Below are 15,159 nucleotides of genomic sequence, written 5' to 3' on the forward strand. Positions count from 1 at the left end.
AAAGAGGGGGGGTGGGGGGGGGGCACGAAAAATCCTCCATCTGGTACTTTAATGCATATGAGGTATTCCATGCCAAATGAGTCAATGGCTAACCCTCACCCTCTTGAAAATTGATGGTGATTTTTTCTACGATTAGGGGGCTTAAAAAACTATTTCTCAAATTTTCTCAGATTTTTGTGACAGCCCAGTTCGGAAACATGATTTTTTTTCAAATTGTTCCGTTTTTTTACAATAACTCGAGTTCTACTCATCCGATTTCCATTTATTAGGGGACAAAATTTTCCATTTTTTACCACCTATGAGAATGTTTTTTAAAAAAAAAATTCCAATTTTTAGATGCTCGAAATAACGAATTTCCGAAAAAAAAGTTGAAAAACTTGCATTTTGCCAATTACTTCACGGTTGATTATTTTAATTTTTTTTCAGTAATTCTTATAATGTAAACGAAAATTTTGAGCCGTCATACATGTTGGGTTCCATCCAGGATCTATATTTTTAAATTTTTTCTTTTTAAAATTGCGAAAATTTGGTGAAAATACCTTAAAACGACTTTAATTATATGTCGGAAAAATATGTAATATATAGGTATTATATATTTAAATAGGTATATATTTAAATTTACTTCATACTGTTTACAATCAAAGTCAACCAATGACATTTTGGGCTATTTTGACCGAATTCGCGAAATTTTGAGAATAAAAAATTAAAAATGAGATAGATCTATGACGAAACCCAACATGTATGATGGCTCAATATTTTTAATAATCAACCGTGACGTAATGAGCCAAATTCAAGTTTTTCAACTTTTTTTTCTCGAAAATTCGTTATTTCGAGCATCTAGAGATTGGAAAAAATTTGGACAAAAAACATTCTTATGAGTGGTGAAAAAAGGAAAATTTTGATTCCTAATAAATCGAAATCGGATGAGTAGAACTCGAGTTATTGTAAAAAAAACGAACAATTTGAAAAAAAAATATCTCTGAACTGGGCTGTCACAAAAATCTTTAAAAAATTGAAAGATAGCTTTTCAAGCCCCCCAATCGTAGAAAAAATCGCCATCAATTTTGAAGAGGGTGAGGGTCAGCCGTTGACTCATTTGGCATGGAATACCTCATATTCACCGAAAGTATCAAATTTGAGGCACTACATTCGCTTATTTCACTTCAGGAATTACGAACGATAAAAGAATTTACGAGGAAACGTTTCGTTTGTTTCACCAATTAATTAATGAACCTGTAACTTCTTCGCAGGGATTATTGCCAAGATTTTTCTTGAAGAAATCCAATGAGGAATTCGGCCTAATCGCAGTATTGAACAATATTAAGCAACTAATAATCCAAATAAGAGCTACCAGAGTCCTCACGACAGGAGACACACCAAGTCTTTCTCAAAGACGCGAACAGGAGCTGATCGCATCTGTTCATCATATAGAGACTTTACGGCGAGAAAACAAAATAATCGAAGCACTCAGTGAGGCTGACTCTGTGATGATAAAGAGTAAGGAGACACTCAATTACTACCGACGGCTGCAAAGAAATCAACTCATATTTTATTTGACACTATTATGGATCGGATGGATTGCACTCATGATTTTGAAGCTGATTGGCAGTCAGCGTCAGACACTCGGTGCTTTAAATAATGGCATTTTGTATCTTACGGTGGTTAATGCGATATTTTGTATTGTTGTGATTTTGATCGTAATTGAACATAAAGGTAAAGTGCATTTTTAACTCATCAATATATTCAACTCATTTTTGTCAAGTTGATTAAATTCCAGAAATTCCTTCAATCAGCAATTGTTTTAACCTTGATCGATCACTTAAGATTCGGAAAAAGACAGATATAATAAATTTTTCTTCTGAATTGATTTCAAATTATATTTTTTTTATTCTTTGATTTAAATTATCTATTATTATCTTCCTAGTTTCAGGGAGAGGTGATTGGAGAGTCCTTGGTTATGGGATCATCGCATTTTTTTCCGTTTTTTTGGCCCTTCGAAAAGCTGTAACTATCTCGGTTCAGTTCAAAACGAGTAAAAGTTTTCATTCGAAAATCGCAATTGGAAGCACGATATTGTTGATAATGAGTATATCAGTTGGGGTGATTGATAAACGCTTCTTCAGTATAGCTATGATCGTCACAGCCCTAATGCAAAAGAAACTGATGAAAAATCCTCATAGATTTCTCCTCCCTAGTGCTGTGATCCTGGCCATGTATCCACTTCTGCCAGTACCCAAGCCTCATACTAATTTAATTATGATGTAAGTTATGAAGAAATATCATCATTGAGTGAAAAATATGAAGTTAAATGAAATTTTTTCTGTCAATCATATTGTCCAACTTCTTTTTATTTAATCAGACAAACTTATCAGTTATTATTCATTTGTTCCAGATTTGCTCCGTTCATCATAACTCCGCTGTTTCTTCCCAAACCATCCAAAGGTCTTGTAGCTCTCGAGCTGATCAGGGTTTTCCTAACAGGGTTCATAATGAGCGGAGTGGTCGATGGTAGGACGGGAGCTTCCTGGGTCATTCTGTTGTCAAGTCCCCTGTCCATTCTCCTTTACCCAGCAGAACCGGAAGAGCTCAAATTGACAGGAGTGATCTTCGGTCTTCTCTGCCCCTTGGCGCTCTTGTCAGCTTCCTACGAGCCTCAAGTCTTCTGCCTTCTTGGCATTCACTTGATCTCACTACTAAAAACAATGAAAAATGGAGAGGAACAATTGGGGATTATGAAACCTAGGAAAAGGAGTCTGGATCTTGTCGATGTGATAACAGCTGTTTACTTCATGCTCTACATTCTATTATCATTTTTTGGAACGGGAAACATGGCCAGCATTAGCTCATTTGATCCCATGTGGACTCGACACTTTATTACGATGTTTTCACCTTTCACGATGACTACTTTAATTCTTCTCAAAATAGGCATTCCTTTGATACTTATAGGATGCGCCAGTCGTGTTGTCACCTCCTCATCTACATTTTTGGCTGTACTACTCTTGGGTGATTGTTTATCACTACCTCTGATGTATAATGTGAGTTCTCAAGGAAGTTGGCTCGATATTGGAACTACTATCAGTCGATACACCATTTCTATCACTTTACCTTGCCTTTTTATGGTTCTTTATTATATCTCAAGTCCATTAATGTTATTTAGGATTACTAGGGGATGGAAAGTTCAAACTGAGAAAGATCATTTGATTTAGAAGAATGAGAATGATTCATGCTAAAGAACCACTCCCGTAGTTTTAGGTGGCCTTTTGTGGTTTATAGTTATAAAAACATTGACAGGATGTGATTCAATGATTTACGTTTTATCCATTCAGTATCCATTTTTACTCGATTTTTCATTAGAAAATATGCATAAAGACTCGACCACTCGCAATTTTTCTGCAAGTTGGTAAATTACTTATAATCATTGTTGGAACAATAACTGTGAAATATTATTTGTCGGAAACGAATACCATGGGTGTTATGGACTATGAAGTGTCACTTACCTCACTGCTCTCTGCGTTACCCAGGGCTAACGACGTGGCCGTGGGGATGTCTGATCCCGAAGACAACCCATGTTGGTACATAAAAAGACATGGGACAACATACAGATGAGATGATGCAAAAACGCCAACTGATAACCCCGGCAATGGTGACTCAATACACCTCCGCTGCTCTCCATACGGCTAAATTCATTAAAATATGAAAATTGGTTATACTATCGGACGTATCAGTCGGAATCCGCGGATGGGGAGGGGGGGGCGGCGGTGACGTTGGGTGAATAATGTCATGTCAGCTCTGTGAAGAGTGTTTCAAATCTATTAGTGAAGTCTATTGAACATTTAAATAAGTACTCACATAAATATCCACGGAAATGGCTCCGTTTCAAAATTTATGAATTTCGGAAAGACGCATGTTTACCGTTGAATAGATCCTCTGTTAAATCCTGTTATTCCTTCGCAAACTACGGCGACATGTGTCGAACATGTTTCGAATTCAAACCCAAGGAATAGACTTGAAGACTGTAAACATCTATTTGTTTTTGGTCTCATATCGTTTTCCGACATTCCTTTCAGCTGTAAAACCTGCATTCCCCTTGTCAGAATAGTGATTAGTATCATATTTATCGAAAAATGTATGGTGGAGTCTTTCTGCATATTTATCCAACTTAATAAAGTGCATTTGATGTGAAGATAGGCTCTCTGATTCAACGATTTTTCGTGTAACTTTGCACGAATTCATCTAGTGAATGCGAGATGGGCACTTTTATAACTATGTTCAAATTACAAAAATTTTTGGTGGATTCTGAATAAACATATTCTTGTGGAATTTCAAAATTGTTTCATGCTAACGCAAACACCTAAAATCTCAATCCAGAAAAATATCCTTCCTGAATATTTATCCGCCAGACTTTATCTTAACCTTTGATCACTCGCGCTCGGCCACCAGCCTTTATCCGTCACACGATAGAGCAGTGCCGCTGGGCTAAACCGAGCGCGCTGTTGCACTGTTGGTGCTTACCGCTATGCGCACATTTCAAGCATGGCAGTGAATGTAGCAGCACTGGCGGTCGAGCGAGAACATAGTTAGCGACCATGGTTTACAAAAAGCCATTGCTAATCTCCTTGGGGATGACGCTGAAGTCATCAACAAGGGGCTGCAAGAAGACATCGAAATCTGAGATCTCGATAAAATGATGACAAAAGAGGAAATCTTAGCAGCTCTGCCGAAAGCAGCTGGAGAAGTGTATGAAATCACGCTGGACGCCGTCAAGTCGCTGCGTAAGGCCTATGGTGGTACGCACACTGCTTCGGTCACACTGGCAGCGTCAGTGATAAAGAACGTATTAGGCGAACAAGACAAGATCAGGATTGGCTGGGTCAACTGCCGGATAAGTGGAGCAGTGGAGAGACCAATCAAGTGCTTCCATTGCTGGCACTATGGGCATCTCGCCACTAAATGCAAGAGCGAAGTGGATCGGTCCAGTCTCTATACTAAATGCGGAGAAAAAGGTCACAAAGCTGCTGTCTACAAAAAGGACGCTCGATGTGTCTTGTCCATTGAAAAAGGCAACACGAAGAATTGTGCCCACATCGCTGGTAGCAGCAGCTGTCCAGTCTTCAACGAGGCACTCCAGAAAGTCAGAAATTAACGAGTATGAAGATACTCCAACTCAACCTCAACTATTGTGAGGCTGTGCACGATCTGCTTACCGAAACGATGCGGGAGCTAAAGCTTGACCTTGCCATGATCTCGGAGCCATATCGACAACTTGGTACTCAATCCTGGATTACTGATGCCAGGAGGAAGGCTGTAATCTGGGCTTGTGGGAATCGGCCGTTCCAGAGTACTACCAGTAGTAGTATACAGAATGGTTTTGTGAAGGCGAAAGTTGATGGAATTCACTTCTACAGCTGCTATGCTATGAGTTCACAGACTTCCTGGATAGACTGACTGGGGGTGTGAAACAGCACTTCCCCATAGGAATAGCCGGAGACTTCAACGCCTGGGCAGTCGACTGGAGTAGTAAGGAGACATCAAGGGATAAACTGTACTGGAAGCCATGTCGTCGCTGGACGTAGTCTTGTTACACAGCGGCAATAAACCGACCTTCATTAGGGGAGAGGCGAGCTCAATCGTGGACCTCACTTTCGTGAGCAGCACTCTTGCAAAGAGAATCTGCTTATGGAGAGTAACTGATATTTACACTACAAGTGACAATCGGGGCATATTATGGGAGACCTGTACGGACTAGAGAATCGGATTAACGCTTAACAAGACCAACTGTATTGGCTGGAGAGTCAGCACATTCGATCATAGCTCTTATTCAGTAGCGCTAGACGATCGCCCGGTCAGTGGTAACAATGCCACAGAGAAGGCACGCAGCATCATGGAAAGAGGGACCAAAGCTTGCGATGCCACCATGACGAGAAAGCGGACAATAAACCGGCCTCTACCGGAGTATTTGCGGAATGACGCCATCGCTGTCCTACGGAAGGAGTGTAACGCAGCCAGGAGATTATCTTAGCATGGTCGTAAAAAACCAACCTCCGAGGAGTTGGTGATTAGATGCAAGAAGGCACGCCGGAAGCTCAGCACAGCCCTCAAATACAGCGAGAAGCAATCCTGGAGCGACCTCGTTGCGGAGGTGGACGATGATGGGGTAGACCATACAAGGGAGTGATAAGGCGCCTCAAAAGTCAACCTATCCCGTCGCCAAGGTACCCTAGGCTCATGAAGAAAATCGTAACGATGCCGCAACAGCCAGAACTTTACCGTACTGCTGGATAAGGAGGGGAGGTGTTGATCCCACCAATCACTAAAGAGGAATTGATGGAGTCTTGTAACAGAGTGGATTACACCAAGGCCCATGGCCTCGATGGGATTCCCAATGTCGCGTTGAAGCCAGCTATCCATATGATGTCGGAGCGGTTCTTGGACGTATACAATGAGTGCCTTAGGGAGGGCACCTTTCTTACCATGTGGAAGCAGTAGAGCGTGACTAGTACTGCTCTCAAAAGGGAAGGAACCACCGGGCGAACCCTCGTAATATCATCCCATCTGCATGCTCGATACTGCTGGCAAGATTCTTGAGCGTATCGTCCATCGAAGAATAGAAATAGCAGGCGAACCGCTATTAGCCGACAATCAATATGCTTTTCGGAAAGGTCGATCCACCGTAGATGCCATCAACCTTCTCGTCGACACTACTAGAGAAACGATTTCAGGTACACGATGGCTAAACGACACGAAGAAGTATTGCTTAGTGGCGACACTAGACATCAAGAATGCCTTCAACTCGGCCAGGTGGGACTATATCATGGAGGCTCTCACGAAATTCAACGTACCGGGATACTTACGGCGGATGATCGATAGCTATTTCACCGGAAGGGTCCTTAAGTACGGTCCTTAACACGGAGTGTGGTCCCAAGGAGTACAGAGTCACTGGAGGTGTACCTCAAAGCTTAGCATTGGGGCCCTTCTTATGGAAAATCATCTATGGTGAGGTGCTGAAACTGACATTGCCACGGGGTTCTAAACTCGTGGCATTTGAAGATGACGTGGCTGTAGTCATCGTAGGAAAATACCTGAAGGAGATTAACTTCATCTTCGATATTACCTTTGAGGATTCGTCAGTGGATGGACACAGTAGGTTTCGATTTGGCAGAACATAAAATAGAGGCTGTGCTGGTCACCAGCGGAAAGCAAACTGAGACAATTATGCTGCAAGTCGGGTCCTGCGAAATTACTTCCCAGTCGTTCATCTGATATCTGGGAGTGATGATCGATGCTCGACTCAATTCCAAGCAGCAAACGGAGCACGTCGATGCCAAGGCATCAGGAGTTAGAGACACCTCATCGCGCCTCATACCCAACATGGGAGGTCCCAAGCAAAGAAGGCGAGTGCTGCTGTCATCGGTAGTCACGTCAGTGCTTACATACGGTATTATCGTCTGGGCTGATGAACTGAAGTTGTAAGAAACATGCTGAAAGATCGCACCAGTTTAGTGACTGAATACCCTTAGCGTTGCGAGCGCATATCGTACGGTGTCTGAGGACGCAGTGTGTGTCATCGCAGGAATGTCACCGATAGAGGTACTGACTGAGGAACAAAGATCCCTCTACCAGCGGAGGAGATGAGAAACACTGAGCACTTAAGAACTTACGGCAGAAGAGAGACGGAACAGCATGTGCCGATTGCAGTTGAACTGGGACACCTTTACTAAGGGGAGGTGGACCCATCGTCTGATGACATAGGGGGATGTCTGGGTAAGTTGAAAACATGGAGAGATCAATTATTACTTGACCCAAATGCTTTCAGGACACGGGTGCTTCCGGGAGTATCTTCATAAATTTAAACATGAAGATTCTCCGAAGTGCCCCATCTGCATAAAAGTAGTTGAAGACGCAGAGCACGTATTCTTTATATGCCCTCGCTTTAACGAGATCCGGAGTACTTGGGAGTCTGCCCTTGGAAGGAAGGTCTTGCGAGAAAACTTCGTAGAAGCAATGCTGTCATCGCAGGCAGCCTTGGACGCAACGAGCAATTTCGCGGCAGAAGTCATGAAGGAGCTCAGAAGTGAAGAGCGCAAGCGCAAAGCTGCAGAATGAACGAGGAATCTATTGAAACCTACTCTCCACACCCAACGTCTCAGCGGGACAGGGCGACATATACTAGAGGAATACAATGTGGACGAGCAAATAGCTGAGACCTCCCTCGTGAAGTAATACTTAACGATGTAATGAACATGTGGGGATGTTCGTTAGGAACACCATTACGACCTGATGAACAACCCACTCCCGCGGCATAATCCGGTGAATCGTCGGCAAAAATTCGAGTGAGAAAGAGAGTTTTTTGTTCTTCCCATTCCGGTGCAGATTTTTGGATTTTTAAGGTTTTCCCACTTCAGTGGAGATTTTTGGATTTTTTCAGGGTTCCCCACTTCGGTGCGGTGAATTTATATAAATTTAGATGACTATTGCATTTTTTTTTAAATAATTGGGAAGAGTTCTGATTAATTGAACGGNAACATGGGAGGTCCCAAGCAAAGAAGGCGAGTGCTGCTGTCATCGGTAGTCACGTCAGTGCTTACATACGGTATTATCGTCTGGGCTGATGAACTGAAGTTGTAAGAAACATGCTGAAAGATCGCACCAGTTTAGTGACTGAATACCCTTAGCGTTGCGAGCGCATATCGTACGGTGTCTGAGGACGCAGTGTGTGTCATCGCAGGAATGTCACCGATAGAGGTACTGACTGAGGAACAAAGATCCCTCTACCAGCGGAGGAGATGAGAAACACTGAGCACTTAAGAACTTACGGCAGAAGAGAGACGGAACAGCATGTGCCGATTGCAGTTGAACTGGGACACCTTTACTAAGGGGAGGTGGACCCATCGTCTGATGACATAGGGGGATGTCTGGGTAAGTTGAAAACATGGAGAGATCAATTATTACTTGACCCAAATGCTTTCAGGACACGGGTGCTTCCGGGAGTATCTTCATAAATTTAAACATGAAGATTCTCCGAAGTGCCCCATCTGCATAAAAGTAGTTGAAGACGCAGAGCACGTATTCTTTATATGCCCTCGCTTTAACGAGATCCGGAGTACTTGGGAGTCTGCCCTTGGAAGGAAGGTCTTGCGAGAAAACTTCGTAGAAGCAATGCTGTCATCGCAGGCAGCCTTGGACGCAACGAGCAATTTCGCGGCAGAAGTCATGAAGGAGCTCAGAAGTGAAGAGCGCAAGCGCAAAGCTGCAGAATGAACGAGGAATCTATTGAAACCTACTCTCCACACCCAACGTCTCAGCGGGACAGGGCGACATATACTAGAGGAATACAATGTGGACGAGCAAATAGCTGAGACCTCCCTCGTGAAGTAATACTTAACGATGTAATGAACATGTGGGGATGTTCGTTAGGAACACCATTACGACCTGATGAACAACCCACTCCCGCGGCATAATCCGGTGAATCGTCGGCAAAAATTCGAGTGAGAAAGAGAGTTTTTTGTTCTTCCCATTCCGGTGCAGATTTTTGGATTTTTAAGGTTTTCCCACTTCAGTGGAGATTTTTGGATTTTTTCAGGGTTCCCCACTTCGGTGCGGTGAATTTATATAAATTTAGATGACTATTGCATTTTTTTTTAAATAATTGGGAAGAGTTCTGATTAATTGAACGGTTCGATTGTTGCTTTTGAGGGCCCATAAAATTATCGCGAAGAAGGGCCGATATTTTAGAGTCACCCGGTAATTCTTATGGGGTTTGCCCTACTGTTAATCTCACGGGAAATCAATTAGGTCTAATTGAAATATTAGCGCTCCCTATTAAGTCGGACTTCACGGGCATTAATTGTGTAGGTTTTGGAATTTCGGTGGAAGGTCGTGTGGAGCAAGTACAGCCCTTGTTTCCAACGAATTGCCAGGCTGTTCGAGGATTATGGGAGTTTAGACAAATTGGACAAAATAAAGAAAAATTGTATCTTTGGATTTAGTTTCTTTTAATCCCGTGAATCCCGGAGAACCGATCCGTGGGAGGCGCCAAGAACCTAGAATAATCGTCTGAACGATCAGCTGTTCGGGAAAAAGTTAGAATGTTGAGAGATGGTCATATTATTACTTTACTTTATTAAAAATTTGATTAATTATGGGATTTGGTAGGGTAGCGCATGCAAAAATTCCCCCACTCTGGGTGGTTAGGCTGGCTCGCTTAGTTACTGGGTCGCGACACTGACCCCCACAGTTCAGTTCCGCTTTGACTGCGAGTGAATAGAGTGCACAGTGCCAAAACGGGTATCAGTGTTGAGGGATTTACTCGCCACGCTGTAGAGATTTCGTTTGGAGGCTTCAAAACATCCCCTGGAGCTTTCAAGATGGGAAGAAAAATGGGGAATTTAAGGAAGAAGACGAAAGTGAGTTTTCCTGTGGTATTTTAAGTGCTGTTTCATGCGATTCCCCGGAATTATTAAGTTTTATGCTCGGTGAAATGATCCCGGTTTACACGGAGATTGCCCGATTCTTTCTATCGGTTGGGCAGCTAGCGTATGTATCCCGCTCGCTTCCCGCCGTGTGAAACTCCCTCTGACTAGTTAATAGTCTAGAGCGGTAACTAAGGATCCGAAAATTATAAATTTTCGAGAGAGACTCCTCAGAGCTTTCCCACATTGAGTGGCGTTAATTTTTTTCGTTTTCACTCAGCCAATTTTGAGATTGGCGAGTTCAATTCAGGTGAATTTTTATCTCCGCGCTCACGTGGTGGGTTTCGCCCTGGAGAATGTTCTCCTCTCTCTCACTCTCACGGGTATTCGCATACCTTTCCCCCAGTTCTCGGAATTCTCGAGCATTTCGGGATTAATGAATACTTTTGTATTGTCGCTATTGTCCTCGTGTTTTCGATAAAACCTGAGGAATTGGATCACTTTAGCCTTATAATCGAAGCACTTGGAATTATATTATTTTGTTATTATGATTTCAAATCGGATTTATTAGTATTTCTTTGGTTTTCGTTAGAAGAGTGATGCTTGTTATGGAAAATTTTCATTTCTCTTGGAGACTATGTAAAAATATGTAAATTATTTATTTTTGAAAATTTCAATAGTGGAACATGTAAGGATAATGTGGCTTTTTGATCATTTCTGGTTTTCTGACCTCCCAATAACCCGTTTCCACCTGAAATCCACCCCTCTCTCCACAACCTAGCATACTGAGCGACCCGTGGACCGTGACCTTTCCCCAAATATCTAGTTCTGTTCGTTTTTGGTTTGTCGTTTAGGAATTTTCTGAGCATTTGGACTCGAAATTCGCGTACTTGCGGTTTGGTAATTTCGGCTAAAAATTATCTGGCACCCATTATTCCTTTTATTCTGAGTTAACTAGATTTAGGGGAAGAAGGGCAAAGGTATGTCACATTACAACGGTGGTACCGCGAGGATTAAAAAAGGTGACTGAATAGGTCTGACTGGAGTTTAGTCGGTATTGGTCATTGTGATCTGGGTCCGACATACCCCATTCGAAGGAAGAAATTACCGATTCCCTCCTCCAAGTGGCGATGCATAAATGCATTCTCCCAACAAACCAAAAAAAAATACACATACACACACTAACATGTTTTCAAAAATATCAGTATGATTTTAGGGGTTATGAAACGTCGACAAATCATGAAAATGCCACTTCTGATTTTCGGGGTAATTACAATAACTTCCTTCTTTAGGGTAAGGAAATCAAAAATATGTCCCTACCTTTTGAAATTGGAAAGAAATCAGTGCTTACCTCCTCCCATACGCTTAAAAATCCAAGTACCCATGTCTCTCCCCCTTTTAAAAGATCGACGTTTAAATTAAATTAAATGAATATACTCGACATATTTAAAGGTCAATCTATGAAGCTGAATATAGCGAAAGATTCAATTTAGGCGAATCTAAAGATAACCTTGTTAGGACTCGAAAAACATTTTTAAATATAATGGTTTGACCCTTACACCCTGAGAAATTCCCTAAATTGAATTATCCGGTAGTGGCAATTCCCGCAGTTACAGCTTCGTGGTTAATTTCAAAAAATATAATTGTCCCTCATGCACGGTGTATAGCTATCAAATAAATGACTAACATAAATTATAGCTCTTCTCAATTATTTTTATTTATTTTTATTTATTGTAATGCTCAACTGGAGGCCCAAGTTGCTCCAATAGCATGGGGGGTTTACAAAAATAATTTTACATGAACATCATAAAAAGAAAACCAAATCATGAATAGATAAAATGGATACATAAATCAAATTGTTTTGGCGGCGGCAGACTGAGAATATTACGCAAGAATAAAAATAAAAATTGGAGACTTGAAGATTATAACATGCATAAATATAATGTGACCTTAGGAATAGTACTAATAGTGAAACATGAGTAGAATAAATGAAAACAACAGGTATCAGTGGTACAAAAAGCTTTCCCGGCGTCAGGCTCCCAGACCCATTGAAAAAGAAAAAAAAGACGAGAAAATTCTACTTCGGTGGTGGGTCCATCTCGCATCTCTGAATATCCTCCAAGGTAGTAAAAAATATAGACCTCTGACTGAAACCAAGTAAAAATAAGAAAGAAAGCAGAGACAGAAATTAGCAACGTTAGTGGAAAATCATATATAAGTAGTCCTTTCACGTTGTGAGAAACTTTGTTGGGCGAAATAAAAAACTGCCTTGAGACATCTTGCGTCAGTGCTATAGAGAAGAACTGCCACCATCTATTTTTCTTCAACCAGGCCAGCGGTTTCGAAGTTCTTCAGATAATGGGCCAAATGATGATCCCTGAGGGGGGAATAGAGGGGGCATTTTAGGAGGATATGTGTGATCGATTCGTAGTTAGAGATCTGGAGGGATGTACAGTAGGGGCAAAGTTGGGGGGAAAAATTTTTGAGGAACCATTTTTGAAGGTAAAGGTGCAGAACAAGTTGTTGGCCAGTCTCAATTGAGCAATGAACCGTTTGAGGGCCATGGGAAGGCGTAGGCGAAGATAGAAGGCAGGGGTGTCCCTCAGGGATCTGGGTAGTGTCAGCTGGGAAGACGTTGAGTTTTCGTAGCTAGCGAAGTCCTCTTGAAGGAGAAGCATCTCGTATCTTGTGAAGACCTCGTCCGTGCGATCGATCCACACTGTTGGGTTCAGAGAATCCACAAGGTCTTCAGCATCCACTGACCGCAGGGATGCTCTGAAGGAGGACACCCAGTTGTAGGCCGAGGTCTCGTCAATATTCCTGGAGAGCTCAATAAGTCGCAGCATACAGATTCTGGGGTGACGAGTTGCATCCATCATCAGGACTCCGATAAACCAATTCCAGATTAAACGCATGGCCTTAGAGGCTAGTTTGATGACCCCAGCTTCCAAACGAACTGCCCAATTGGGCATGTTCCTGGGTAACCTTGGGAGATGTTTGAGAAATTCGGTCTGAATTACCTCGATTTCAACCAGACTACCAATGCCCCACGCTGGTATGGCATAGAAGAGTGTCGAGGTCACCAGACTCTCAAACAATCTCCTGAAGGAGTCCCACTTGTCACACTTCGATTTATAAAGGAGATTTAGTGTGTTGAAAGAGGCTGTTCTGGCTCTGCCAATAGCTGCTTGAATAGGTATGTTAGATCTAGCTGAGCTCGATAAAAGCACTCCAAGGTAGGTATAGGAGGAAACCACTTCCAAAGCAGTGCCTCTGAACATGGTAAAGCGAGGATTAATTTGTTTGTGGCGACCTGCAGCTTTGAAAGTCAGGATTTTTGTTTTCATCGTGTTAACTGAGAGCCCTTTTATAGAGCAATATTCACTGAGCGTGTCCAGGATTGCTCGTAACCTGATATGGGTATCTGTCAGGAGCACTGTGTCATCCGCGAAGAGTTGCATCAGAATATCCGTGTAGCCCTCAACATTGAGTCCAATGTGACCTCTCTCCCGAAAGGAGTTTTCAAAATCAGAACAATACAGGAGGAAGAGAAGTGGACTGAGGGTCTCCCCCTGGAGGATACCTTCGGTGACTTGGAAAGCCTCTGAAAGAAGCCCTCCACTACGTACTCTAACACTCGCCTGGGAATAGAGTGATCGTAAGATGTTGATTACCTTGGAGCTGACACCAACGTCTCTGAGTTTCAACCAAAGTTTTTCGTGCGGGATACTATCGAGTGCACGACCGAAATCTACAAATACAGCGTGTACTTCTCTTCTGGGGAGTCTTAGCTGAAGATGGTTAGCCGAGAGCAAACAAAATATGGCGTCAGTGCAGCTCCGTCCCCTCCAGCAGCCATGCTGCGATTCCGGTAAAAGTCTGTTTGCCTCAACCCAGGGTTCCAGTCTCCTCCTCATGATTTCTGTGAATAGCTTAGTGGATGTGTTCACAAGGGCGATGCCCCTGTAGTTCTCTGGATTTTCTTTATCACCCTTTCTAAAGATCATTGTTAGTACAACCTCAGCCCAGCTCTGGGGCACTATTTCTTCAGTCAGGATATTGTTGAAGATCGAAAGAAGTTGACAGGTCCAGCTCCGAATGTGTCCCTAACTTTTGAAATTGGAAAGAAATCAGTGCTTGTCTCCTCCCATACGCTTGAAAATCCAAGTGCCCATGTCTCTCCCCCTTTTAAAAGATCGACGTATAAATTAAATTAAATGGATATACTTGGCATATTTAAAGGTCAATCTATGAAGCTGAATATAGCGAAACATTCAATTTAGGTGAATCTAAAGATAAGCTTGTTAGGACTCGAAAAACATTTTTAAATATGATGGTTTGACCCTTACGCCCTGAGAAATTCCCTAAATTGAATTTTCCGGTAGTGATCATTACCCCAGTTACAGCTTCGTGGTTAATTTAAAAAAACATGATAATTGTCCCTCATACACGGTGTATAACTATAAAATAAATGACTAATATAAATTATAGCTCTTCTCAATTATTTCACAATTCCCTTCAAATACACTTGATAAATATTCCATACCACCTTACCTACATGAAACCCAAAGAAGCAACGTAAACAAGAAATCTTTCACCACATCAGTGAGTGTACTCCTCATTGCAACAGAGTGAAACATACTGGACAATGAACGTCGCCTACAAAATCAAGCACTGTCAAAATTGGTGATTCGACCCGTTGATCCCTTCGAAGGATAAGAAGTGAGAAAAATCACAACATAATTTCCAT

At 42.1% G+C, this 15,159-nt stretch overlaps 2 protein-coding genes across 2 annotated transcripts in view; one reads left to right on the top strand and one right to left on the bottom strand.

Moving 5' to 3' along the window:
- Positions 1 to 4,309, top strand: part of LOC107043823 (GPI ethanolamine phosphate transferase 1) — a 32,690-nt gene extending 28,381 nt beyond the window's left edge. The window contains exons 3-5 of the mRNA XM_029126525.1: positions 1,251 to 1,713; positions 1,925 to 2,261; positions 2,393 to 4,309. Of these exons, the coding sequence (XP_028982358.1) occupies positions 1,251 to 1,713; positions 1,925 to 2,261; positions 2,393 to 3,206 (1,614 nt within the window). The 3' untranslated portion in view covers positions 3,207 to 4,309. The remainder of the gene's footprint in view (positions 1 to 1,250; positions 1,714 to 1,924; positions 2,262 to 2,392) is intronic.
- An 8,502-nt stretch (positions 4,310 to 12,811) lies between these two features.
- On the bottom strand, positions 12,812 to 14,416 carry LOC107043824. Its single transcript, XM_015265477.1, has one exon. The coding sequence runs from the start codon at positions 14,414 to 14,416 to the stop codon at positions 12,812 to 12,814; it is 1,605 nt and encodes a 534-aa protein (XP_015120963.1).
- Positions 14,417 to 15,159: the final 743 nt, after the last annotated feature.

This window comes from Diachasma alloeum, unplaced genomic scaffold, assembly GCF_001412515.2.
Source record: "Diachasma alloeum isolate Michigan unplaced genomic scaffold, Dall2.0 Dall_scaffold_00636, whole genome shotgun sequence".
Classification (NCBI taxonomy): domain Eukaryota; kingdom Metazoa; phylum Arthropoda; class Insecta; order Hymenoptera; family Braconidae; genus Diachasma; species Diachasma alloeum.

Bases quoted from the DNA above. Each gene is read 5' to 3' on its own strand.
- LOC107043824 (XM_015265477.1), bottom strand. From the start codon at position 14,416: ATGATCTTTAGAAAGGGTGATAAAGAAAATCCAGAGAACTACAGGGGC.